We start from the raw sequence: 24,537 nt of genomic DNA, 5'->3' as shown, positions 1-24,537 counted from the left end.
GTTGGAGCTGATACATGTTTTATTTGAACTGTTATACCTTCCTGACGGCAATAATAGAGAAATAAGCATAATCACAGCCATGAAAATCATGAATCATCAAGCATGGGTATGTGTAATCAAGTAAATAATCGCATTTTTAAATATCTCTGTGTGGACAGATGTCATTCGCGCGTTGATGTTATAACGATTAATGTATTGTATGAGGATAATATCGTGCACTACAATAACAAGAATTGATTGCATGAGTTTGTATCACTGTAAGGGATATAAATTTTCAGTCACACAATTTTACGTCTACATGCAGGAATTCGATTTTTAGTGATTGACGAGAAGAATTGATGCAGAGAATTACTCGCTAAGAAATATTTTTGTAAGTAAATGGACTGGTTTTTCTAATCATTTATCAATGTTCTTGTTCTCGAGATCTCTCGCTTCATACAAGACGCGTCTTAATTGTAATAATAATCATCAGTTGCGGAATATACATCATCTATGTTGTTTTGAAGACTTGCATTGCTATATATTTATCATTTAGTTTTACAAGGGTATAAACGACTCTTAATAAATGAATTCAACTAAACTATATGTCGTTTAAACATGCCTTTTGTTTTATAGCATTTTCAATATCTATCGTTAACACATCGATATTACGTATATTTTTATATGGATATTTTCTACGTAACACCATGTGATTATACTTGTCACGCACAATACGTATATAATACACATAAATTATAAATAGTAAATAATAATACACTATCACGCAAAGAGTATATATTATACCTATAATATAACGTTCTTGGTTCTTCAGAATAAATCTTTTCCGCGAAGCGTATTGCACTCTGATTATTCCTTCGCTACTTTACTATTTATTTTATAAACCAACTATTGAATTAAGAGAATGAAATATATATGCGTTTTAAACATATATATAATATATATGTTTAAAAAAAATATATAAATTATTTTAATATAAATAATTGCGGTAATAAGAATGGGTCTGTGAGATTAATAAATTCTTCTTCATTTTTCCATTACATGTACTTATGCGTTTCCAAGCACAATTTTAGATTCGATCATACGAACATAAGTTTATGTCAAATTATGTAAATAATTATAGAATTTTATGTGTAATTGATAACAAAATAGTTTGATCATTCTTGCCATGACAATGGAAAGAATACTTTTCATTGCTGTCATATTCTTAATCGACTTGTGCTAAAATAAAATTACATAAAATGAAAGAGAAATAACAATTTTCGTCGATAATTAAATTTACGCGTAATAAAATATACATAATAGATAAACCAGGATAAGTGTTATGTTTTCTCTTTAAGTTTGTTACTAGCAACAAATATTTACGGAACGCAATATTTCGTAAAACATCGTTTGATCTTCGACTATGTGATAATAATAGTCATTTAAAAAGGAAAGAAGGAATAATGCTTCATTGATCGTTTTAAGAAGTAAAATAAGCTTAAATCATAGAAATTGCTATCATAAGTAGTCGAACAAGATAAAGCTAAGTACCAAAAGTAGTATTTTGTACCAGACAAAACTTTCTCGAGGAAACTTCAAAAATACACGGAGTTAAAAAATCTTTAAAGGTCAATATTTATAAAATATACTCCATAAACTTTGAATTTCAAGCAACATGTAAAGTGGAGCTGCCGAAGTAGGAAATGTGGCAAATATAAATAAAAAATACAGACTTACATATTAAACAGTAACATATTGTGGCATTTAAGTAATCGAATGTATTAATTCTGTACTAATAACATCAAAATTATAATTTTAAAAAACTATTGAAGATTAATGTCTTGCATTCTGTTGCATTAGCGTTATAATGACCTGCGTTATAACTCGCTTTGCATACAGTCTTACATACAATATTTCGTTGTTGATTGCTTAAATGCTTTATTTTAATTTTAAAATTTAACTCTACTTCCGCGGCTCCACTGGCGAGCATTGGATAAGGAAAACAATTGATAAAAATATATGACTTATTTCTAATCAACGAGTTCCTGGCTCAAAATAGGTGCTTTGTCATTCTTCGAACTTGCTCGTAATGTAGATCCCCACTTTGTGCCTTTTTCGGCTTCTGTGGTGGCCATTAAGCCGGAATATGAGTCTGGATTAGCGGTAGCTTCTTTACTATAATGGATGCCGTATAGAAAGTAGACCATCATTCCTGAGAAAGAGTTAAAAAGAAATTGGAATCCATTGGAATTTATAGTGTATTCAGTTTTGAAATTTACATCTTATTTATATAAATAATATATAATATTTATATAAATAATATAAGTAATATGATTATAATACGCAATTGTAACGAACCGATTGTCATCCATATGAAAAACCGTAACCACGTCATTGAAGACAGATGCATTATCAGAGCCACATTGAAAAGAATACTTAACGCCGGTAACAGGGGTACCATTGGTGTTCGGAATTTCCCATTGGGTGGATTTTGCTTGTGAGCGCAAATTACGAAAAGACCTGCGAATAAACAAGATACATTTGAATACAATATTCCTTCTATCACGTCAAAATCGAAAAAAAAAATGAGATGAATTCTTACTTGCGATGGGCAACGGAAGATAGCTCGCTGCAAAAAGGTAATCACTTTTCGTGAACGGGACCGTTGTTTCGAATGCTATCAACATAAAGGTACTAAGAAAAGCGCAGGTTGTCGTATAGATAAACAGACAAGCGATTATGATATGTCGAGTATCATAATCCTCCAGCCAGTCCTCCATCCAGGCGTATCGCGGTTTGAATCTGCCTGATCCTCTGCACAGCAGCTACGCGATACGAATGACATATATTATTATATATTAATAAACTGCTTAAAGAATGTAAATGAATATATTAATAAACTGTTCTAAGAATTGCTCTTAATGTTATATTAAGGCAAGACGTATATATTTCAACTCTTGGTGAAAATTGTTCTCAGAATTTTTCATATAATTTTTCAGAATTTCTATATAATTTCATAACTTTTTAAAAAATGTTTCAGTACTTCTAAAAAGTGTTCCAAAATTCGTATAAAAATTTTGAGAAAAATTTTCATATTTTCATCAGAATGTTTTCATCAGAATATGCATTTTACGGAAACAAAATATGTGCAGCAGTTATGCATCGCAATTGAAATATCATAACTTTAATAAGAACTTTCGCGGCATACTCACTTCGGATTTCATAGATGCAATGCTGCTGGAGTCCGCTTCTTCCGTGGATGGCGAGGAACAATTACTGCTCGGTGTTTCGGCATTGGATTGATCGATTGGCTGTTGCTCCGGCATGTACCTTAGCAGGATGACGCTGATCGCCACGATGGTGTATGCAATTAAAGTTCCGATCGACATAAACTCTACCAAATGCTGGAGATCGAATACTAGTGCGATTAAGGCACTGAGCAGTCCACTTAAGATGATATTGCCCACCGGCACTTGCGTACGCTCACTGATACGACCCAGGAAGCCGAATAACAGACCGTCGTTTGCCATGGAGTACATTGTCCTCGGGAGAGAGAACAGGGATCCGAAAAGAGTCGTCGTCATTCCGCAAAGAGCACCCACGCTGCAAAAACCATTTTCAATTAGTACGTCTTGAAAAATTGATTTTAAACTTTATTGTAATATGCTGTCGTCTTTTTTTAAATGAAAATATTATCAAAGGTGAAATTATTACTTTTAAGTAAGAAAAAAGAAATGTCGTTAATATTTTATGTCATAATATTCTTATAATATTATTTTATTTAATATTATTTTATTTAATAGTAATATTTGCTATTATATCATAATGGTATTTTTAACTTTAATACACGGCGACTTGGTTGTCAGATCTTTTGATGTAATCGTTATAGAGTAAAAAAAGATGAAAAAAGGAACGATATTTTTTGTAGCCTACACTTGTTTTTACATACCACTTTTTATCGTGAAAAGGTTCCGTGAGGGATACGTATATATTATAAATTTATTGAAAATTGCAGAAAAACAAAAATTACTCACCTCACCATGTATTTAGCCCACGAGATACCCTTAGACGCGAGAGCTTCCGGAAGAGCAGCAGTGGGATTAATTTCCCAATATGGCACGTAAGTTACTAAAGCGAGGCTGACCGACACGTATACAACAGTTACCGTTCCCATCGAGAGTATCGTCGCCAGCGGAATGTTTCGTCCTGGATCACGAGCCTCTTCCCCGGAAGAGGCAATCGAATCGAAGCCCACGTAGGCGTAGAAACATGTGGCCGCACCTGGATAATGAATCAAGGATCTAAGAACCTTCATTTAATTCGGTAAACATATTATTTATATGAAATATAAATGCTATTCAACTCTTGATCTATTCGACTCACGATCGAACTCTCGAACGTAATTCCATCGTAAGTAAAGGGATATCTGTATTTTACGTTGAGCTTTGTTTAACTATTCTATTCGGAATAACTCACCTGTGACTACGCCGCTGAAACCATATGGCAGAATACCACCGGCTATAATGTTTGTAAAGTCCCCGTAAAAAAAACTCAAATAGGCGAACACTGCCATCACCATGAGGTTGAGCAAAGTCAGCACCGTGTTCACCTTCGCCGAGATCTTCACCCCTAATATCAAGAGCATCGCGTAAGCCACGCATAATCCGCTAGCCAGGAAATCCGGCATGGCGCTCAGCGGTTCTGCCATGGTCCAGCCATTCATCACATCACGAGTGTAATTGCTAATTGCACCGCCTACCAATGAGTCCACGTATCCGCTCCAAGCCCTCGCCACAGACGCCGCGCCTAATTAGCACGATAAAGAACTCTCATTAATTACCAGTTTTATTTAATTTTCCTCTTTATTGTTGTTAGTTTAGTATCTTAGTTGAGAAAGCATTATATTGCTTCAAGGGCTAGAAGAAAACTTATTTTAATAAGTTTTCGAAAAAAATCATAAAAATAGTATTTTTCCTAGCCAAAACAATAATATGTCAATCTAATTCAATTTCCTTGTACATTTTTTACTTCTTGTTAATAAATCCTTTAACTTTTCAAAATTCTTTTAAATCTTTCAGCTATCTACAAGAAGCAGGTTCGTGTACCGATCATATGCTCCAAGATAAGGTTCCATCCTACAATAAAGGCCCAAAATTCACCGATGGAGATGTAAGTGTAGACGTACGCGCTGCCTGCCTTTGGCACTCGGGCGGCCAGCTCGGCGTAACAAAGCGCAGACAAAATAGCAGCGAAGCCAGCCAAGAGGAAGCTGAAGCATACCCCGGGTCCAGCTATATCGCGCGCGACCTTTCCCGTCAACACGTAAATTCCAGCGCCGACCATATGACCTACGCCTGAAAATAAGATTTATTTTGTCCATAATGTACCTGCAGGACTGCGTATAATCAATTATGTTACAATTACACTCTAAATCGTTTTAAACTAAAATGTTAAACTAAAATTATCATATAAACGTAAGTAAATGTAGTAAAACAGAAAGGCTACATATTAGATAAGTGCAACAGAGGAGCAGCTTTCATACTTGTATTTCTTTCATTATATTATAATAATCGGTTTTCGAGCTTGTTGCTTTCCTTTTGGGTACATTGGAATTTTTACTTGAATAACGATGAAAAAGAATGTTTACTATATATTTTAAGAAATTACAAAACGAGCATGTCGACTGCCAGTGTGCGCTTAAAGCGGCAGTAATTGGGACTCTAGTTAATCTCGACCCAAGCGTAATTCCCCTATGCACAGTTTTTATTATTATTTTTATTAATAGTCCATGCGATACCGTTGTCTAACGCGACATATCTCACTCAAGGCTGCTATTCCGGACCATTACGCTTATCATTACCGCGATAATGCAAGCGCGTACAACAGCAAGTTGCGTATCGCTTGCATTTATCGCATTTGAAAGTAGTTACATCGGAGTAAGGGATCGCATCATCCGGAAAGTTTTTTTTTTGCAATTTGATTGATTTGTCCAAGTTGCAATCGTGAAGATATATTTACCGAGTAACGTGACGTCTAAGATGGAAAGACATCTCTTCATCGGGGTCTCGAGCAGGTCGCCCTCCAGCTTCTTCCGACGGCACATCTTGTTGTACAGGCCGGATACAACGTGGCCCAGGATCATTCTGCGAACCGACGGCATGACGACGGATTCTGAAACGAAATTTCCCGGCTTACCGACAAACCTTGGTCATCCCGCTTCGAGTCGCGGGGGGAGAGGAAAGAAGAGAGATTTGATTGCGCTTTTTAAAATTAAATTAAACTTTAATCGAATGTAGTTCGAGTTGACTGTCGAGGGGGGGGTCTCATCAGGTTGGACAAGACGCGTGGCAAATCACTGTTCCAAGGTAAAAATAAGTGAAAATCGATAATTAAAAAAATCATCATATAGTGCTCCGACACAATATGTCACGGTCTAGTCCGTTCCTCTTACAGAACGGGGTTGTTACAACCATTGCACAAAATCGACCATTCCACAATACAAATCTTCTAAGTCGTCAGATGTAGAACACGGAACTCGAAAATCGGAATGCGAAAATCAAAAATCGGAATGCGAAAATAGGGTGACAAAAGCTATTATTTGCGTCAATCCCACACGAAAAAAAGTTCCGAACAAAACTCGTACGCGGTCTCAACGAGATTCTATATAATACGTCACGGTGAATGACAGGTAGCAGCGAGCTCGTCAAACATCACGTACGTATTACACGCACTTCCGCGGCGGACGATCGATACAAAAAGCAATCCCGAGGATTCGCGTCGAGATGCAGCGAAATGAACTCGCACGACGCGTTAGAGCGTACTTACGTTGTAATTACACGGACATTCGAGAAAATCGTCGACTACGACGTGCCACGGCGGACCGTGCAATCGCAGTAGACGCCTGATGGGGTCGTACAGCTCGCGATGTAAAGGGATAAGGGATGTATTGTTCCCGCGAGTGCGCAGTGGACGGCCAATCGGGAGCCGATTTTAGATGTTAAAAAGCAATATCGCTGCTAACATTAATATGACTGGGCCACGGGACTGTAATATAGATTTCACCTAGATTCGACCCAATTTGTAACTGCTAAATAATTTAGGAATAATACATTACATAACAAATATTTCGTAATATTTATATTATAATTATTTGTATTTGTCTCTTTTACGTATCTAATACAAATGTGCAAATACTATATGATATTTACGTAACAAGTATATGACGTTTCAATATGTAGAATTTAAACGTTGGAACTATTTTATATATATATATATATATATATATATATATATATATATATATATATATATAAAACAGATAGCATTTTCTTGATGGAAGTGGAAACATTTGTCAAAGTATGAGTCGCGAAAAATTTTAGAATGTTAAATTACAATTTATTACATTTTAATTTCCTGGTGACGGTGTAACTACTGGTACATCGACAAAGGCTGCCGAAGACCTAGTTGATTTATCAGAAGATATTTTATTGAAAATGAATTTTAATTAAAAAAAATTGATACAATTCGATTTGGTTATCAATTCAACAAACGTATTCAATGCTTTCTATCGAAGAGCTTTGAGAGTTCTGTTCCTTTTCACGACGCGTGCATGTGTGAAATTGGATTTTCAACGAGATAGGAATTAAAACTAAATTGCTAAATAAGTTACAGTTAACAAACTTCTCGAACTTGAAAATGATTCGTATTGATATCAACATTAAGCTGTTAAGAAAAATAGGAAAATCGAAATAGGAAACAAGCGCAATGTTTACATACATTTGAACAATAAAATAAAAAATATATTTCGTAAAAAATATTACAAATTAATAGCAGTAAAATAAAATACAAATAAATAATTATTTTATCCTCTTAACCGTTTTTTTTTTTATATCTACTAAAGCTAGGATCGTGGATTTTCTGTTCTAAAAACGATGACAAAAGTTTGGAAAATCCTGATACAGACGTCATACAAATAAGAATTAATTATAATAAAATATATGAATATACACCATCATTGTTACTTTCGAAAAAGGACGAAATTATAATACAACATTGCAATTTTCACATTATCTAAAATGTGATACTGAAACTTATAGCTATAATGTATTGTCGAATGGATAATGTAGAATTACTAATGTCATTTAATTTAATTTCAATTTAATCTCATATTGATTTCTTAGGGCTAGGGAAAGATGGAAGCTAAGTTAAATCGCGATTAAAATTAATTTGTAGAAAAAATGGAGAAATTAAATAAAAAATCGAATAATAAAATATTACTTATGTGTTAAATAATATTGCTGAAAAAATATCCTTATGCTATACCAAGACGTATACAAAAATTTATTTTTATCATACTAAATTTCTGGGTACACTCAGGGAAAGATTTTTTTGATTTAAAAAAATATTTGTTTGAATCAAAGAAAGTGCATTGCTATACGATTAAAGAAAAATGTCTTCGATTTGATGAAATTTCTTGGTTGTGCCTTTTATTAGAATTAAAGAAATATAGCTTGTTTGTGCAGTATAAATTTTTATTTAAATGAAAGAAATATATTTTTAAAATCAAAACAATTAAATTATACATTTCTGTCAGTACTTTCTTTAAATTAAAAAAAAATTGTTTAAATTAAACAAATAATTTGAGCAAAAATCATTTACTTTAAAATATTTAGAGATTTCTCATCCCATAATGTTTAAAAAATATTTTTAATTTTTTTAGATTTTATTTTATCAGAAATTATAGAACAAAAAATCTTGGAAATCTTGAGGATATTTACCAACTGATATGTGTGCAAAATTCTGAGAAAAGATATAGAATATATAGATCGACTTTATGAGTATTTCTGAAAAGTGTTCTAATTTGTATAAAAAATCCGAGAAAGCTGAGTAACATTTATACAGAAATTTTAAAAAATTCTGAAAAATTGTAAGAAAATTTTCGTCAGGGCGCGCACGCTCGGAATATCGCGCGCCCGTGTATTTACTCCAATATCGAGCGCTTTGACGTTGCACCTTTGACGCTTTGTTTACTGTCTCACCACATACTTTGCGATCGTAAATTTCGAACAAATACGAACGCGACAGGTGCTTTTAAACGCACAGTGCTACGATCCTGAAAATCGAGAATTCACGACACATTCCACGCGGTCGTCAGTCGAAAAGACGACCGGTGACGATCAGTTCCTCCATCCCTTCTCTTCGGTAAGCTCCGATAAGAGCGAGCGATACTGATCGATATCGGGAATTCGCGTGCGAGCAACGTGATTGATTTTGATCAAATGCCAAGTGTGACTGCGACAGTTTAATCACCCTTTCGTTGCGATTTTCGCGGCAAATTACATTCCCGACGGTCGTTTCCTCGGCGGCTCTCGGTGACTCGGAGGTTAGAACGAAGGCCTCAGGTTAACGCGCGCCGTTGCGACGTAATAACGTCTGGTCGGAGAAAGCGGCGGCTTCGTCTCGTCGCCTATCCTGTGAGATGGGGACGAGAAATCGCGCTCGAATCTGATCTGCAGCCCGCTCTCTCTCGAATCGCATTGGGGCAAATCGCATCTAGTCGCGCAAGAATCTCAGTACGTTTGATGTCAACGTAACATTCGTGGACGATGGACGGAGAGGATTCCGTTGACGTTGATACGGTGGACGTGGATGTGAACGTGGATGTGGACGTGGACGTGGACATGGACCCACAGGAACTGCAGGAGACCCTCCAGAACTACAGGAAGCTTGCGGACGATTTCGCGAACCACGACACGATTCTCAAGGTAAACGACCTGATTCATAGAAATTAAGCGAGATATACCTCGTAGATGCGTCGTAAATTAGCACTTTGTGCTACTAATATTTTATTTATTGAATATATTATCATCTAATTGTTTGATTTGTTGCAGGACAAGACAGTCTTATCATACATAGCGTATGTCTTGGAAGTACCTGATTTAGATGTGGTTACTCTAGCTCTGGACATTCTGGAGATATTCGTTAAGAATGTAGACAATTATATACATATAACGTCTACCTTTGGTGTGCGCGAATCCCTGGACGCGATTATCAATAAATACAGCTTAAATGAACCAAAGATAGCCAGTCGAGCGCAGCACATCAAAAATGACATAGAGCGTATGAAGCCGCCCATATATAACTTGCGTAGCCGTTGCAGGCGAGTTATAGAGCCGAAAAAATTGAGGACGCATGTAATAGTTTTACATGTTCAAGGTTTATTACCGGTAAGCACTAAATGTCCATTTCAATTTATTAACATCACCTGTGAGAAAATATAAAATTACTTGTATAAGATTGTAACAAAATAATTGAAATAATTAGGAGACTCGCGCCGAATTGGAAGGGATATTGATAAGAATCGAAGGTCTTATTTCTCTCGTCGTCGACGTGGAGCATCAGCGTGTGACTATGCGTACCTTGAGTTATGTCACTGCGAAACAGATTGCTGAAGCGATTGATAGACATACAGAGTATAGCATGGAAGCGAGATTGGTTACGAAGAACAAATTTAATCAAGAGTTTCTCGTGAAATTAGTAAGAATTATTACATTTTTTAAATTAAATTATAATCTATTTTTATATGACGCGTATGTGTTCTGTATTTTGATATAATTTTTTTTATGAAGTTGAGCATACACCTTAGTTTCACATGGAATGTACTTTCTTTCAGATACAAGAAGGTGATACCGATAGCGAAGGATTGCCTGATTACTTGCCTGAGGAGGAAGAAGAGGATGATAAGGAAGGAGTAGTGTCACTATTTACTGGTTTAAAACAAAGCGCTTCATCTCTATACAAATCTACCGCTGAGTTTTTAAGTAGCTCATTTTATTGGTAGAGTTTCTAACTCTAATGCTGATTATTGTAATTTGTGACTATTATAATTATAATTTTATTTATTTGAAATGAATAATTGTTTATTTATCTCTTTATTAAAGAGAAGGGCTAGAAACAATTTGTATCTATAGAGTACATTACCTCAATAGATGTACATCAAAGAAAAAGACTTGTATGAAATAATTTTTTAGTAGTAACTATGATGAGAGTTAATTCTGATTAGAATCTCACACTCCTGTCAATATGTTGATAATCGATAACGATTAAAGGGAGTACCAGAGTTAATTGGTTTTACTTGTATTATTTTGTACTCATGTTTTGATAAAAAAATTAACATGTACAAATAGACTTCTAAACTTTTATGTCTATATTTGTAAAAAGAAATGTGTTTTGCGTGTATATAAAATTAACTTTCTTATTTTTCGCATTTTAACAATTATGCATGTTTTATCTTATGACTTAATGTATGTAAAACATTTTACACATATTACACACACACACACACACACACACACACACACACGCATACCCCGAAACTATTATATTCCGATCTCAGAGACTTCTAATCGAATTCTAATATGCTAATATGTAAATATATAAATTCCAATGCATGCTGTATATGCATTAAAGATCTAATTTTAAAAAATTATATAAATGAGATTTATATATAAAAGATTATATGTAAAAGCTTATACAAAGATTATAAAAACTCTTCTAAAATATAAAATGTTAAATTAGATGTAGATATTAAATATGTGTGATAAAAGACATTCAAGCTATAATAATATAGCTCTTTTGCAATTAAAAATAAAACAAAAAATTCAGTACTTAATTTTTCTATAATTTTTTTATAATTGTTATAAATTTATGTGATTAACATATTTATAAATGCTTTTTGCAAAATTAATAACTCTCTAAAGTAATTGTCGAAATAATTCGCGTCAATACTACAATCGAATTTCATGACCAATTTTGAATAAAGCAAACATGTAAAATCATTAAACTATTTGGAAACGATATTTAAAACTCTTTCTTAAAGCTTGTTATGTGCTGTTCACGTAATCTTAATATGCGGCGCAATATATTGTTTGGATTTGTACAAAGAATGAAAAAAATATAAAATGTTGTGTAAATCAACTTTATTTTATGTATAACACAAATTTTGTGTACTGCTTCTATTATTATATAATAATAGAACTAGTCAGTTTTTTAGCTGCCACTGCACAAAAAGGAACAATTTATGCAACTACTCGCATAAGTATGGATACAATACGTATGATTACTACAAAGTACATCTCTCTCTATTTATAATATGCCTCGTAAATTATTTCGTTCAGATGAGCACATCAAAATCGTTATTCTATCTTATACTTTACGCTTATCCGCTAAGTTCCCGTTGTATTGTCTATATTTACAGATACAGATGTATATAATTGTCATTAAGGCAATTTGAGTTTCAAAGCAGGTACAATAGATGGATGCAAAACATCGTTTTTTTTTCCTGTAATCGAGTAAACGAAATAGTTTGTAGACATGCGCGTGTGAAACAGAGAGATACAACTTACAATAATTAATTAGTACCGGTAGTTGTCGCGGAATGAGTATGAGGTTCACGTCCAGTGCTATTGTTGAGCTTCGTTTTGAAACTCGCGTAACCTGCACCACGTTTGACTATATTTCGCGCAATACAACTCGCTTCTTAAACTATACATTAAATGCTTAGGCTGAAATCAATAAGTACAATAGTCACTATAGACTTGCGCTCTCTGACTCTTGTTGGCTGTGAAATAAAAAAAAGAATTAAGTTTACGTATGAGCATATGTCTTGGAAAATACATGCGACAGTACAATGTATTCCTCTTATTGTAAATACAGTAGATTCCGAGGAAGAGAGTTTTGCATTTTTTGTATTTTTTCCTCTTACTTTTCGATTTTTGCCTAACATCTTCGTATCCATAATATATTGCAAATATAAAAGTACAGGTACAACAATATCTTTCAATACATGCTTCAAAGACTAAATTGCATTATTATCAATTTTCTAATTTTCACTAGACACTTCGACGCGGTCGATGCATGCAAATTGCCATAGGCACTTATGTCATAATAAAATTCGTTACATTGTACATTCCTATTCTGTTTCGAGTTTATTTCCTTTTTTTTTAAGAGAATGCATTTAAACTGTGCATATACATAATATCATCGGCTAGATGCTTTCATAACTATGAAGGCATCATACATATTTACAGCTGCCCTCCCATTTCGTCAAACACAAACACATACATAAGCAGGGAAATACGCGAATTTGAAGAGTTGTTGCTGCCTGAAATTTTGCAATAAAAACTTATTTCTATGGTAATGGGTATGCACAGTTTCAAATTAGATTTGTGACTTAGTACATATGCGTATTTTGAAAAAGAACTGTGAATTATTAGATGCCATGAAACAAATAAATACATGATTCTTCTTATCTGCAGAGTACACCGCGGACTAGCTTAACACATTTATTAATGATAATTATAACAGTTGATGAATGTTAAGCATAAAAATGGCCGCTGTATACAGCAATTCCGAATAATATTAATGTCATCACTGCGAATAATATCCTTCGAAGCAGTATTTAGATTTGTTGAACGGAAATTACATTACAATCACTGTTGTATGTGCTATCAAAAAATGTTGCGTAATAACTCAAATAAATTTGAGTAATACTAATCTGATTTTTTTAGCAATTTCTATATATATATGACTAATTAAACGATGATTAAGAATGCTTTCAAAAATTATTGGATTGAATAATCAATTAGGATGTAAAGTCTCGAATTCTCGAATTATTTGCTTACTGAATTGTTTCCTAAATAATATTACATACTTCTAATATATGTATGTATACATGTTTATATTTGGAAATGTGTATGTAGATGCAAGTATATATGTATGTCATTTATGTATGTGTGTGTATACATATACATGTATGAATAGATAAATATCTACAATATTCAACATAAGTTACAGAATGAAGAATGACGTGAATTACTGAATTTCACTTAGGCAGTAACTCTAACTTATAAACCAATGATAAAAAAAATCAGATATAAAAATTATACTAATAACTAATCTATGTTCGGCTCTTCATCTTCATTGATCCGCTCGCCGGTTGAGATGCAATTGTAACTTCGCTGACTTCGTCCGTTTCCGATTGACTCGATGTGTCAGAAACGTCGTCTATTTCCTTTCTCTAAATTTAAATTAAATGTACACACTTTTTAATTTCATGTTTTTTTAAATATATTATGTTTATTTACAAAATTTGACCACCACTTGCGCAAAACTAAATGTGATAGAAAAATAATTATGAAAAATCTATTTCAAAACTGCTTAATACATGTTTTCTTCTCAATATTGTAATACATCAATTTTTGTAAATGCACAATTCTCATTACCATGCACAATAGCATTTATTATTGAATATATTTTATGTTTTGCAAAATATAATTTGTGTTACTTTCGCATGTGGTATACTCGTTTGTGACAATGCATGATAAAGTAATAAATCTAAGGTTATATTTTTGTACAATTATTTTTCAGTGCATAATCTTACAATTATCGGAATTCGCGTAAAAATAAATATTATTATTCAATTTACTTACTTTTTGGGAATGATGTATGTTACGAAGAACTCTTTGAACATCCGGATTACTTTCTAAGGTGGAAGTCTGACTGGACGGAGGATGCGAATATTCAGAAGTATTTTCCTCATCAGAAGCTAATGCCCCTTGTATTCTCCCGGGTGTTGATGTTAATTTAGATCTTCGTAATCTGCATCCGGGACCAATCGGCCTCCTTGCGATACTATATAATATTCGGAGAAACATGTAATTCTCAACATGACTGATAAAATGTACGTAAAATAAATGGCAAGCTTTTTATAAAAAATTTTTACTATAAAATTCTACAACAGATTTAATGTATTTTCTAAAAAGTTGAAATTATTATTTGATAAATTTCTACTTAAAAAATAATTTTTTAACTTTACAATATATTAAAAAAAATTTTTTTTTAAGTAAGAATTTGATTTATCAAATCAAATCTTTCAATGTTAATTATAAAATGTAGAATACTTATAAAAATAATTGGTATTCATTAATTAAAATACCTTCTTCGTCTTAAGGAATAATTATAAGTATAACTTGGATCCTCTCCCTCTTCATCCGACCAGCTTTCTTCACAAGCATCGTCCTCGCGATCATCTGTATTGTCCGAAGAAGCTCGTATTTTAATATCTGATTGTTCCACATAGTGCCCAGATAATTTGCCTGAATCTTCTTTATTTCTACTGTAAAGTTCGATTAATTTAATAAATATTGAATTATATTTATCAAAGTTAATCCTTAAGTGATGTAAATTAATGTATTTTGTAAAATATTGAAATATTCTACTTTCAAAAATTGTTTAAATTTCTAATTAATTAAAAATAGAAGGATTGAATTATTAATAAAAAATATATAAATAAATATAAAAGTACTTTTTAATGCGTTTGTTTCAGAATAAGTCATAATATTCTTTGGGTCCTAAGTTACATCACTACAAGTTCATATAAATCAATTTACTCAAGGATTAACAAATTATAGAACAAAATTAAATCATGCTTCGCAGATATTATTATTATGTATACCTATGGGAGATTATGATATCATCGCCATTTCCATTGTCAATGATAAGACGATTCGCATTAATAATTTCACTGACTTTTCTGCCGAGAGTCTCAAGATTGTCGTCGTCACTACAATCCTTCAAACGTTCGTTTCCATTGCAATTATTTTCATTTAAGTGCTCGGGACTGGAACATGAACTAGTTTGCATCGGATAGTGCGTTTCCGACAAAATTGGATTCCCATTTAAGCATTCTGTCGCTAGTTTATTCAATGAATGTCTTCTGATAAGGTCCATCGAGGATTTTTCTGGTAAAGAAAGCGCTATATTCGCTATCGGAATGTGATCCTCCATTTCATTAATGTCCAGGATGTCCGTTTGTGTGTGACTGTCAACGAATCTTGCAGGTACCTCTATACTCTATAATTAGGAAATATCTTATATATTATCATGTATATAATATACATTTAAGAATTTGAGAAACTATGAACTTATATAATTTACTTTAATAAATGTAATAGAGTCTTTCATAAAATTAAGTTACAATAATTTTATAAAAATGATATGGTCTTCCATAAAAAATTTAAATTCAAAAAATTAATCACAAGAAAAATATTGAAAGAGTTGACAGGCAACGATTGAATTATTTCTTTAATTCCTTTTTATTTTCTTTATTCTGGATTAGATTCTAGATTCTTATTTATTCTAGATCACTATTTTTTCACCTTTCTTTCACGATGAGGACTCGATCTAGGACTGGAACTCAGACCACAACCAGAACCAACTCGACGATGCCTGTATTTACGCTGTTTGAAGCTATTGTTTGATGCTAAAACAGTTTCCGGCTGATTGGATTCGTTCAGTTGTGTGTACATGGTGGCTTTGACGGGGCTCTGCGGAGAATCCGTGGGCGACGGGGGAGTAGTAGGCGTCGAGGAAGAGAACTGCACTGTGCCATTCCGTCTGCGATATAGCCTCTCCTGAGCCTTCAATAAAGGACGGACAAGACGTTTCTTATACTGCTTGTATCCTGTTGACTGCTGTTCTCTCCTGAGACAAACCAGACATTTATTTCCAAATGTGCGAGATCGGTTGCAGTCTTTTGCTATTCGGCTACAGTCTTGTGCTATTTGTCTTGTAAGCGCAAAGCGGTTATGCAAAGCGTAACTGCGTCGTCTGTATTTAAAAAAAAAAAAGCAGAAAATAATATAGCATAGCTTTCCATGACACATTGTGTACAACATAATATATTACACATACACACACATAATATATACATATAATGTATTATATATTATGGTATTTTTCTCACTTTATCACATCTCGCTCGCGCAATTCTAATTGCAGTAGAATAGCGTTCAGTTCCAAGTATAAGTTGTTAGTGCGTTCGAGTTTGCGCTCATAGTGTTCTCTGACATCCTGAGCGTGTCGTAGTTCATCCTTCCTCCGTCGTATTAACTCAGCTTCGAAACGTGGATCGGTACTAGTAAAAAGTGGCATCTGCTTCATGTGTTCCTGTATTTCCTTCTTCCAAGATTGCTACCAAAAGAATTTTATTCCTCACTTTTCTACATACTTCGATTAATAATTCTAAAGAAAACAATTCGTTATTAATTATTTATTTTGTTAATTATTCGTCAAAATTGTTTCTTTTGCAGTTTATTGAAAAATTTTATTTGTTATTAACTTTTATTGTATGTAATGTAACTAAAAGGCAAATAAGAATTTTTCAACATCTTTATAAATAATACAAAATTAAGCTAAATATATCATATTATCACATAACATTAAAAAATAATTTTATGTTGTGCTTATTTAATAGACACTTTATATTGAATTATTATATTATTATTCAATCAAACAATTGAGCTTAGATTTCTAAAAAAAAATGTTCATTATACCAAAGTTAAGAAAAAGCAGTTATACCTGTGCTTTAAAGTAATCCTCAGGTTCCGTGGAGAGTACATCAACAGCCGCGATAGCGAGATGCATTTCGATGAGTTTGAAGGCAGGTCTGTTACGCGGTTTGGCCGACCAGCACTGCTTAACCAGTAGCCCATATCCCTCCGGACAACTGGTAGGAATTGGTAAATGAAGGGAATTGCTACCCACTCCCCACATAACAGCGGAGGAATCCACGTCTTTGTAAGGTATCTCGCCGCTCAGTAATTCCCACAGTACGACGCCGTATGACCATATGTCCACCTTTTCTGAGCATGGTTCATTCCTAATTACCTCCGGCGCCATCCACGCTACCGTACCAGCGAAAGTCATTTTCGTGCTAATCTCATTCCACTGTTTACTCGTGCCGAAATCACTGATCTTCACTACTTCCCCTTGTCCTATTAGTACACTACAAATACGATAGATTTTCTCGTTATGCTACAATTATTGTGGATTTTCGATGTATTTTATTTACAAGAGATTATTTTACATCGTCAGTTCAATTAAATTTTGTTATACATATAGTTCATATTGTATAGACTTATTTAACTACAATTCTGTTCATGAATTACTTACTGTTCATAAATTTCGGAATCAATTTTTTTTTAATATTAATAAAAATATTGATAACTATTATTTATTTCGAAAAGATTTTAATTTTATCCATTTCATTGTTTACTTACTTTGGACTCTTGAGATCTCTGTGTATAATTTTGTGAGCATGAAGGTACGCCATCCCTGCAGCAATTTGTTTTGACCATGACACCAATCTAGCAGGAGGAACCGGTTCTCCAGCTCTTAGAAGGTCATACAATGGTCCAAATGGGCAAAACTCCATTATTATGCAATAGCAAGGAGGTTTAGTACACACTCCTCTGTAAACATCAAACGAGCGTTTGATGGGAGGCGTTTTATAATGCGACTTATATCATAATATTATAGAAGAAATAATCAGTCTTACTTGAAGTGTACAATATTCGGATGATTGAGTTTCCGCAAATGGCGTATGTCAGTCTCTTTCGGTTCCTTCACCTTTTTTACAGCTACTATTTCCTTATATAATTTTCCACTAAATACTGCACCTTGAGCCCCGGATCCGAGCCATTGCAGCTCGCTGATTGCTTCGAAGGGTATCTCCCAATCGTCAGCTAAAGATATTCATAAAAGGCAATTCATAAAAAATTGCACTAAATGTAATTTAACAAACATCTTTTCAAAATTACGATTATTTCAGGCATTCAAAGCAAAAGATTACGTTCATAACTTGTAGATTCTGTTTTAAATACAAGGTTAAAATTAATCTTGCACATTTATAGATACTCTTACAGATTTAATTTATTAAGTAGGACAGCATAGCACATTATATAATCTTATAATTTTATAGTATATTGAATAAATAATTAATTTACGGTGGTCTGACTGTCCATTTATCTCTTATAAAAATTTTCAAAAATAGCTTAATTTTTTTAACTTTATAGTAGGGGTGTGCGGGTACCCAAAATTACGGGTACCCGAGCTTCGGGTCGGGTCGGAATTTTTTTTTCGGGATCGAGTCGGGACCCGAAAGTTTGTAAAGTTCTGATCCCGACTTGACTTTGGGTACCCGTAAGTTTCGGGTACCCGAACTTAACAATCTTTCGGGTCCTGACCCAATCCCGAAAAAAATTCCCGATCCGACCTGAACCCGAAATCTCGGGTACCCGCACACCTCTACTTTATAGAGTTATAAAGTAGACGTCTAGCATTTAAGAATCTTAGCTCTCTTAAAGCAAAATATGAGTCAAAAGGGTCATCAGTTAAAGGGTCAAAAATCAAAATCAATAAGATTTTTTAATGAAGTTTTTCCAATTACAACGATTTTTTGCTACACTGTTTACTTATATTCGCTGCAAAAAAAGGTTTTTTTATTGCTTCAAATGCCCTTTAGTTATAAAGAACTATTATAATGATTACATCTCGCTATTTCTACTGTAATGTAAAATGCAAAGTTTTACACAAAATATTTAAACACACAGCAACTTAATTTCAAAAGAGAAAAAAAAATAATCAAGACGAAAAAGCCACGTGAAAACTTACATAACTTACTTGAAAGACCCTTGATTTTTTCATTAATAGCAGCCTTCGATAACATGGTCCAGACAGGACGCATGCAACCCAGGATGCCTTCGACCCAACTCGATCGTTGAGAATCCATGCTTTCCGATCCGGAAGCGCATTTTGTCGCGGCATCGCTGGAGTTACTCGCGGAATTGAGGTGGTTATTGTTGGGCAATTGAACCTCACGTAGCTCGGTGATTAGCCGTTCGGGGCTTCCCGTGATTTCACTCAGCTGAGCCAGCTCCTCTTGGATGCATAGCATGCTGAAAATTTATATGGATTACAAATTTCCGCTAATATTTGATGCAAATCATACTCATACTTTTGCAATGCACATTTATCATAATACATTACGATAATGTACCCGAAATAAAGTTGTACAAATATCGGAAACAAAAGATTCAAATTAACCAATGATAAAATTCCAATGTATTATGTATAAGGGGCATGTGTATTCGTAAACAAGTAATTGAAATTCACGATTCAAGCGATGGCCGCGGAATTAACAGCACGCGGAATTAACTACGAAATTAATTCCACTTTCATGTATATATTTGCATTTTCGATATGTATTCTTTAAATATTCAGAAATGAGTAGAATGTAAATATAGTATTCGTAATAACGTATGTTATCTTTGCTTATATATTGTATTGCATTTATTTCATTGTATAAAATTATATATTATTCACACCTGTGTTTAATCAAACACAGAAAAGATTTACGAAGCAATGTTTAATTGTAAATATGCAGTCATTCTTCCCAAAAATTAAAATAAATATTGTAAAATATTAAAAACCATTTTTAAATCGTATAGTTTCATAAGTTTCCATATTTTTCTATTGTCTTTTTACTGCAGATAAATAAATATTTATTCAAGAAAATGAGAGATTTATCTTGAGTTGCATAAAGAATCATTTGCAACAAGAGAAACTGAAAATCGTACACAATTTTATCTTTATGCGTCCGATAAGAAAACGACGAACATGCCGGACGTCACGCCAAGCAATATCAATCGATGGATGGTCTTATGTCAATATTCAATGACGGATTTTCGATCACGTATACACTAGGGATTCTGTACCGTTTACCCATAAAGCAAATATAAGAAAGATCCTGCGAAAAAAAGATATACTAGCTCTTGCTCATTCTCTCTTCTATTTTTTTGCGGAAGCAAACTAATAAAAACTGTCTCATAGTCAGATTCTGATTATAAGGTCTCTAGTTCAGTTTAGGATTTGGGTATCATAGATGATACTAAACACAGCTATGCCTGTAAAATTCAAAGCGCCAAAATCTGCTTTTGTCAAGATTCAATGCATTTAGAATTGTTCGATACAGCTTTATTTAATTAAAATCATTGAATTCTCTGAATCACGAACTTGGTGCAGATGTAAGCATTGATGTAAATAAAGCTAAATAGCAATGTCTCAACATTGTCTTAAATGAAAAGCAATTTAAGTAAAAGTATACGTTTGGGGGTATCATTTTAAATTTTGTAGCAAAAAATGCACATCATCTAGACAATATCTATCAAAAATATCGAATCGTTATTGGAATCCAAACATTTTTTACGCATCAGTTATCAGCTAATCGTTATGTTCTTCACGATAACAAGTAAAATAAATAGATTCTTAGTAGTTCCCCATTTTTATCAAGATATTGTCAGCATGAGACCCGATTCAACCTTGATATTATACTTATAAATGCAGTTAAAACAGCTATCAATTAATTAATGTTCGTTTTAATAATGTTAAATATTTTTAAAACAACAGTAGAATTTCATTACTCTTTGTATTGTTTGTTATTCCTAATTAACTTAATATCACGCCACTTTACCCCGAGAATTTACTTTATCTGCCTTTTCTTTCTGCTTCGAGAACTACCAAAAGGTGATATTGTATCGATAACAATCGCAATGCGCCTCGCTCGCAGACGTCTTTTCAAGGCTACACGTGGCAAAAGGTTTGCGTTTGTGTCAATGACTTTTCACAGCTAACACACTAAGTGGTGGACATATTTATCTACGTTTCTCTTTCTCTCTCGGTGAGTACGGGGCGCATTTGACAAGTGTCGAAAAAACTCCCATTATTTCGGATTGAATCAGTATCTACGTAGTGTACTTATAGTACAATACAAAGGAAACACAAAGTGTTAATATTTTTCATAATAGATTCTGACCGCAATTCCAATTTTCTTTTAATGAGATATTAACTTCTTTTATGTAAGAATTAAGAAGAAAGGAGAGTAATAGCTTCTTAATTGCAAAGTTTTTTTAGACAAAGATAAAGTATTTTATAAAGAACTTTTTTCAGTTTTTACAAGTTAAAAAATAAAGAAAATAACACAGCTTTGTATCCGATATTTTTATCAATACATAGCTGCTTTCAATTGAACTCGATTAAATCTTATTTTTCTACAATTTAATTATTTAAATATTTTATAAAAAAAAATTTGTTAAAAAGTCGCAGTGAAACAATTTTTCCTGAAAATCTTTCATACGAGAAAATCGATAATGAACTCATTAATTAGTTAAATTATTCGAGACCGAGTTTATTGAACACCTTGTATGTATTGATATCGCATTCGCGTTGAAGAGACACGAAATGTCACGCCCACTGTAATTTCGATTAATACGATTTAACATTTCATGTTCATTGCGGAGATTAACGTTATACAGGCTTTGATAACATGGCACCGCGTTATCGGGCATTTTATTCGTTATGAGCGTAGGAAGAACATTTTAGTGGAATGCAACAATGTGGCATGCAACGCGGATATCGATCGCGGTCTTTACGTCGCGTCGCGACTGCGACACATGTAGATACATGTTTCTAAATTTAATTCTCGACTGATAGTACTAGTCATGCTCTACTAAGTTCTTTAACGTCTCACGGACGGATTCTTTCCATTTAAATTCAAAACCGAATTTATTGGAATGTGTTAGTGTTTCTTCGGGGGAAAAAAAATCTATGCAAATAATACAGTTGCTCACTTCCCGAAGTTACTCAAACGTGTCCGGGTGTCACACTTTTATCGCAATATAAAAATAAAGGTGTAATAAAAAGAGTAAACGATAAGAATAATGTATAATGTATCAGAATAATTTAAATAAAATATTATATATAAACACATCTTAATAGAGAATGTACGTTATTTCAAGTACTGTAATCAATTAATATTAAAACGCATATGATGTGGCATCAAACTATAGATAAGGAAAGTTTTCGAAAGATAAATTCTTTTTTTTTCAAATGCTTCCCAAGCAAAGACGGTAAAACTGATGAAATTGATGGTTAAAATTTCAAATCATGTTTAGCATTTGTTTCACCTTTGCTCGTATGACATAATATTTGTGTGTATCGTAGATATATATTTATTTATGTAAAGCGCATAAGTGTATCTTTATCTGTTTCAGATTGAGCGGTGTTATTTACAACGATGTACACGACAAACATGTATACGGATGTTCATCAGCTTTGAATTCTAGTTTCTTCTTATTCTTTTTTTTTACACAAATCACAATATTAACAAAAAAATTTTTTTTTAACTAAAAATGCTTATCAATCCTATATTATTCCAATATATTAGAAAGTTAGGTTTGTAGACTTAAAATTAAAACCACTGGATAAAGAGTCAAGGAGATATTTTTTTACTCCATTTTTACTTCCTTTTTAAGGCATACTATACTGCTAACTTCTCAAAATTCCGCTATGATCTCGTTAATGTATATGATTGCGTGTGGCACGATCAGTTTCATTTTCATTGATTTGGTTCACGTCTTCTGAGTGAGAATATGGGAACGATACGATCATTTAGCGATAAAAACTGGAAATACAACGATGAATGATTGCATCAGCGTCCTTCAAAAATTTTTCCGGACAAAGCACATTCGAAAACGTTCACGATCTCGATACTTATACGTCAAACAATATTTGACGCGTTCGGCATAATGTTTATTTTGCAACTGTTTTCTTCGCGCCGATTGTATTATACTTTTAGATCTAGAGAAATAATCCTATCGAAGAAAACTTGCAACAATTGCAAAATAAATATCCCGCTGAACGCGACCAATATCTACGCAGAAAAAGAAATTAGTATTAAGTCAACAATTCATTGTTTCATATATAAGCAAGAATATCAAATCTTGAAAGAATTCATAATCTAAGCGGACATAATTTGCTAACATGAAGAAAGTTTCTTCATGTAAAATTATGTCTGCTGCTTAAGATTAATTCCAAGAAGATTTTATTCTTGCTTACACGTGAAACAATGAATTGTTGAGTTGATACTAATTGTTTTCTGTATAAAGAGAGAAGCAGGAATTTCGTAAGCGTGTGAGGTGGTATAAACAAGCTGGAATATTGTGTTTAAACTAGTTATCAGCTGTTGATTTTATTGATAATTAATCAGCACACGCGGGAAAACATCCTAAGTGCGCGACAACTTTATTCAAAATATGTAAATGACTAGCGCCGACGCGTCTGTAGTTGAAGTAGAACGGGCCGTCAATCGCGTCGTGAAAAATATCAAAACAGTGCCGATATACCGGCTGTATTTTCATGCCGTTATCATGTCGCGTGCTCCAACGATGACAGTGTCACTTGTTAGACACTTTTATCACTACATATATTGCGAAATATTAGTCGTATTCATTAGATAAGTAAATGCTCCTGTTGAAAGTCTGATGGTAAAAAATTTTAACCTTCCAATCGTAAACTCTCCATACGTGTATGTAACAATTGCATAAACTGCAAAAAAAAAACGTGAAATTAGGGGAAAAAATGTTTTTATAAAAAATTATATTTATTAAAATATTTCGGGTAAGATATACATTTTTTTTTTCTAACGTTAATACGAATAAAGTTCGACTTTGAGCCAAATTTCTATATTTCTTGATAACAATCAAATCGCCTAAGTTAATGCAGTTTTCAATAATAAATTAATGGTAGTTAAGTATAAAGTTCTCATTTTCCGATTTAAAATTATTTCTGAATAAAAAATCAATCGTCGCTGCTAATAGGTTC

General features: G+C 33.2%; 3 protein-coding genes across 7 annotated transcripts in view; 1 reads left to right on the top strand and 2 right to left on the bottom strand.

The window, feature by feature from the left end:
* Position 1: 1 nt before the first annotated feature.
* Positions 2–6,944, bottom strand: LOC105198029 (cationic amino acid transporter 4). The gene is made up of 9 exons (XM_011164664.3): positions 6,805–6,944; positions 5,998–6,150; positions 5,085–5,333; positions 4,456–4,785; positions 4,014–4,260; positions 3,192–3,582; positions 2,582–2,804; positions 2,338–2,499; positions 2–2,191 (listed from the first exon to the last, which is right to left on the bottom strand). The coding sequence occupies exons 2-9, from the start codon at positions 6,137–6,139 to the stop codon at positions 2,010–2,012; spliced, it is 1,926 nt and encodes a 641-aa protein (XP_011162966.1). The 5' UTR covers positions 6,140–6,150; positions 6,805–6,944; the 3' UTR covers positions 2–2,009.
* A 1,991-nt stretch (positions 6,945–8,935) lies between these two features.
* On the top strand, positions 8,936–11,955 carry LOC105198073 (armadillo repeat-containing protein 1). Its single transcript, XM_011164718.3, has 4 exons — positions 8,936–9,743; positions 9,870–10,205; positions 10,303–10,515; positions 10,652–11,955. The coding sequence occupies exons 1-4, from the start codon at positions 9,585–9,587 to the stop codon at positions 10,817–10,819; spliced, it is 876 nt and encodes a 291-aa protein (XP_011163020.1). The 5' UTR covers positions 8,936–9,584; the 3' UTR covers positions 10,820–11,955.
* The window catches only part of LOC105198030 (mitogen-activated protein kinase kinase kinase 13), a 25,889-nt gene continuing 13,292 nt past the window's right edge, over positions 11,941–24,537 (bottom strand). Inside the window, exons 3-12 of one of the 5 annotated variants that reach the window (XM_026134687.2) lie at positions 19,492–19,775; positions 18,377–18,563; positions 18,099–18,290; positions 17,398–17,824; positions 16,784–17,010; positions 16,197–16,647; positions 15,494–15,891; positions 14,975–15,154; positions 14,469–14,670; positions 11,941–14,056 (exon numbers count right to left, since the gene is read on the bottom strand). In XM_026134687.2, coding sequence (XP_025990472.1) covers positions 13,937–14,056; positions 14,469–14,670; positions 14,975–15,154; positions 15,494–15,891; positions 16,197–16,647; positions 16,784–17,010; positions 17,398–17,824; positions 18,099–18,290; positions 18,377–18,563; positions 19,492–19,775 — 2,668 coding nt within the window. In that variant the 3' untranslated portion in view covers positions 11,941–13,936. The remainder of the gene's footprint in view (positions 14,057–14,468; positions 14,671–14,974; positions 15,155–15,493; positions 15,892–16,196; positions 16,648–16,783; positions 17,011–17,397; positions 17,825–18,098; positions 18,291–18,376; positions 18,564–19,491; positions 19,776–24,537) is intronic. The other 4 variants (XM_039453895.1, XM_026134688.2, XM_026134690.2 and 1 more) reach the window with 4 other exon arrangements.

This window comes from Solenopsis invicta, chromosome 9 (genome assembly GCF_016802725.1).
Source record: "Solenopsis invicta isolate M01_SB chromosome 9, UNIL_Sinv_3.0, whole genome shotgun sequence".
Lineage (NCBI taxonomy): Eukaryota > Metazoa > Arthropoda > Insecta > Hymenoptera > Formicidae > Solenopsis > Solenopsis invicta.
Note: the sequence above shows the minus strand (reverse complement) of the source record. Positions and strands in the feature narration are given on the sequence as shown.

Bases quoted from the DNA above. Each gene is read 5' to 3' on its own strand.
- LOC105198029 (XM_011164664.3), bottom strand. From the start codon at position 6,139: ATGCCGTCGGTTCGCAGAATGATCCTGGGCCACGTTGTATCCGGCCTG. The intron at 5,334-5,997 runs GTAAATATATCT...TCTTATTTTCAG, and splicing joins CTTAGACGTCACGTTACTCG to GCGTAGGTCATATGGTCGGC. The intron at 2,192-2,337 runs GTTCGTTACAAT...ACTCTTTCTCAG, and splicing joins TTTCATATGGATGACAATCG to GAATGATGGTCTACTTTCTA.
- LOC105198073 (XM_011164718.3), top strand. From the start codon at position 9,585: ATGGACGGAGAGGATTCCGTTGACGTTGATACGGTGGACGTGGATGTG. The intron at 9,744-9,869 runs GTAAACGACCTG...GATTTGTTGCAG, and splicing joins ACCACGACACGATTCTCAAG to GACAAGACAGTCTTATCATA. The intron at 10,516-10,651 runs GTAAGAATTATT...ACTTTCTTTCAG, and splicing joins AAGAGTTTCTCGTGAAATTA to ATACAAGAAGGTGATACCGA.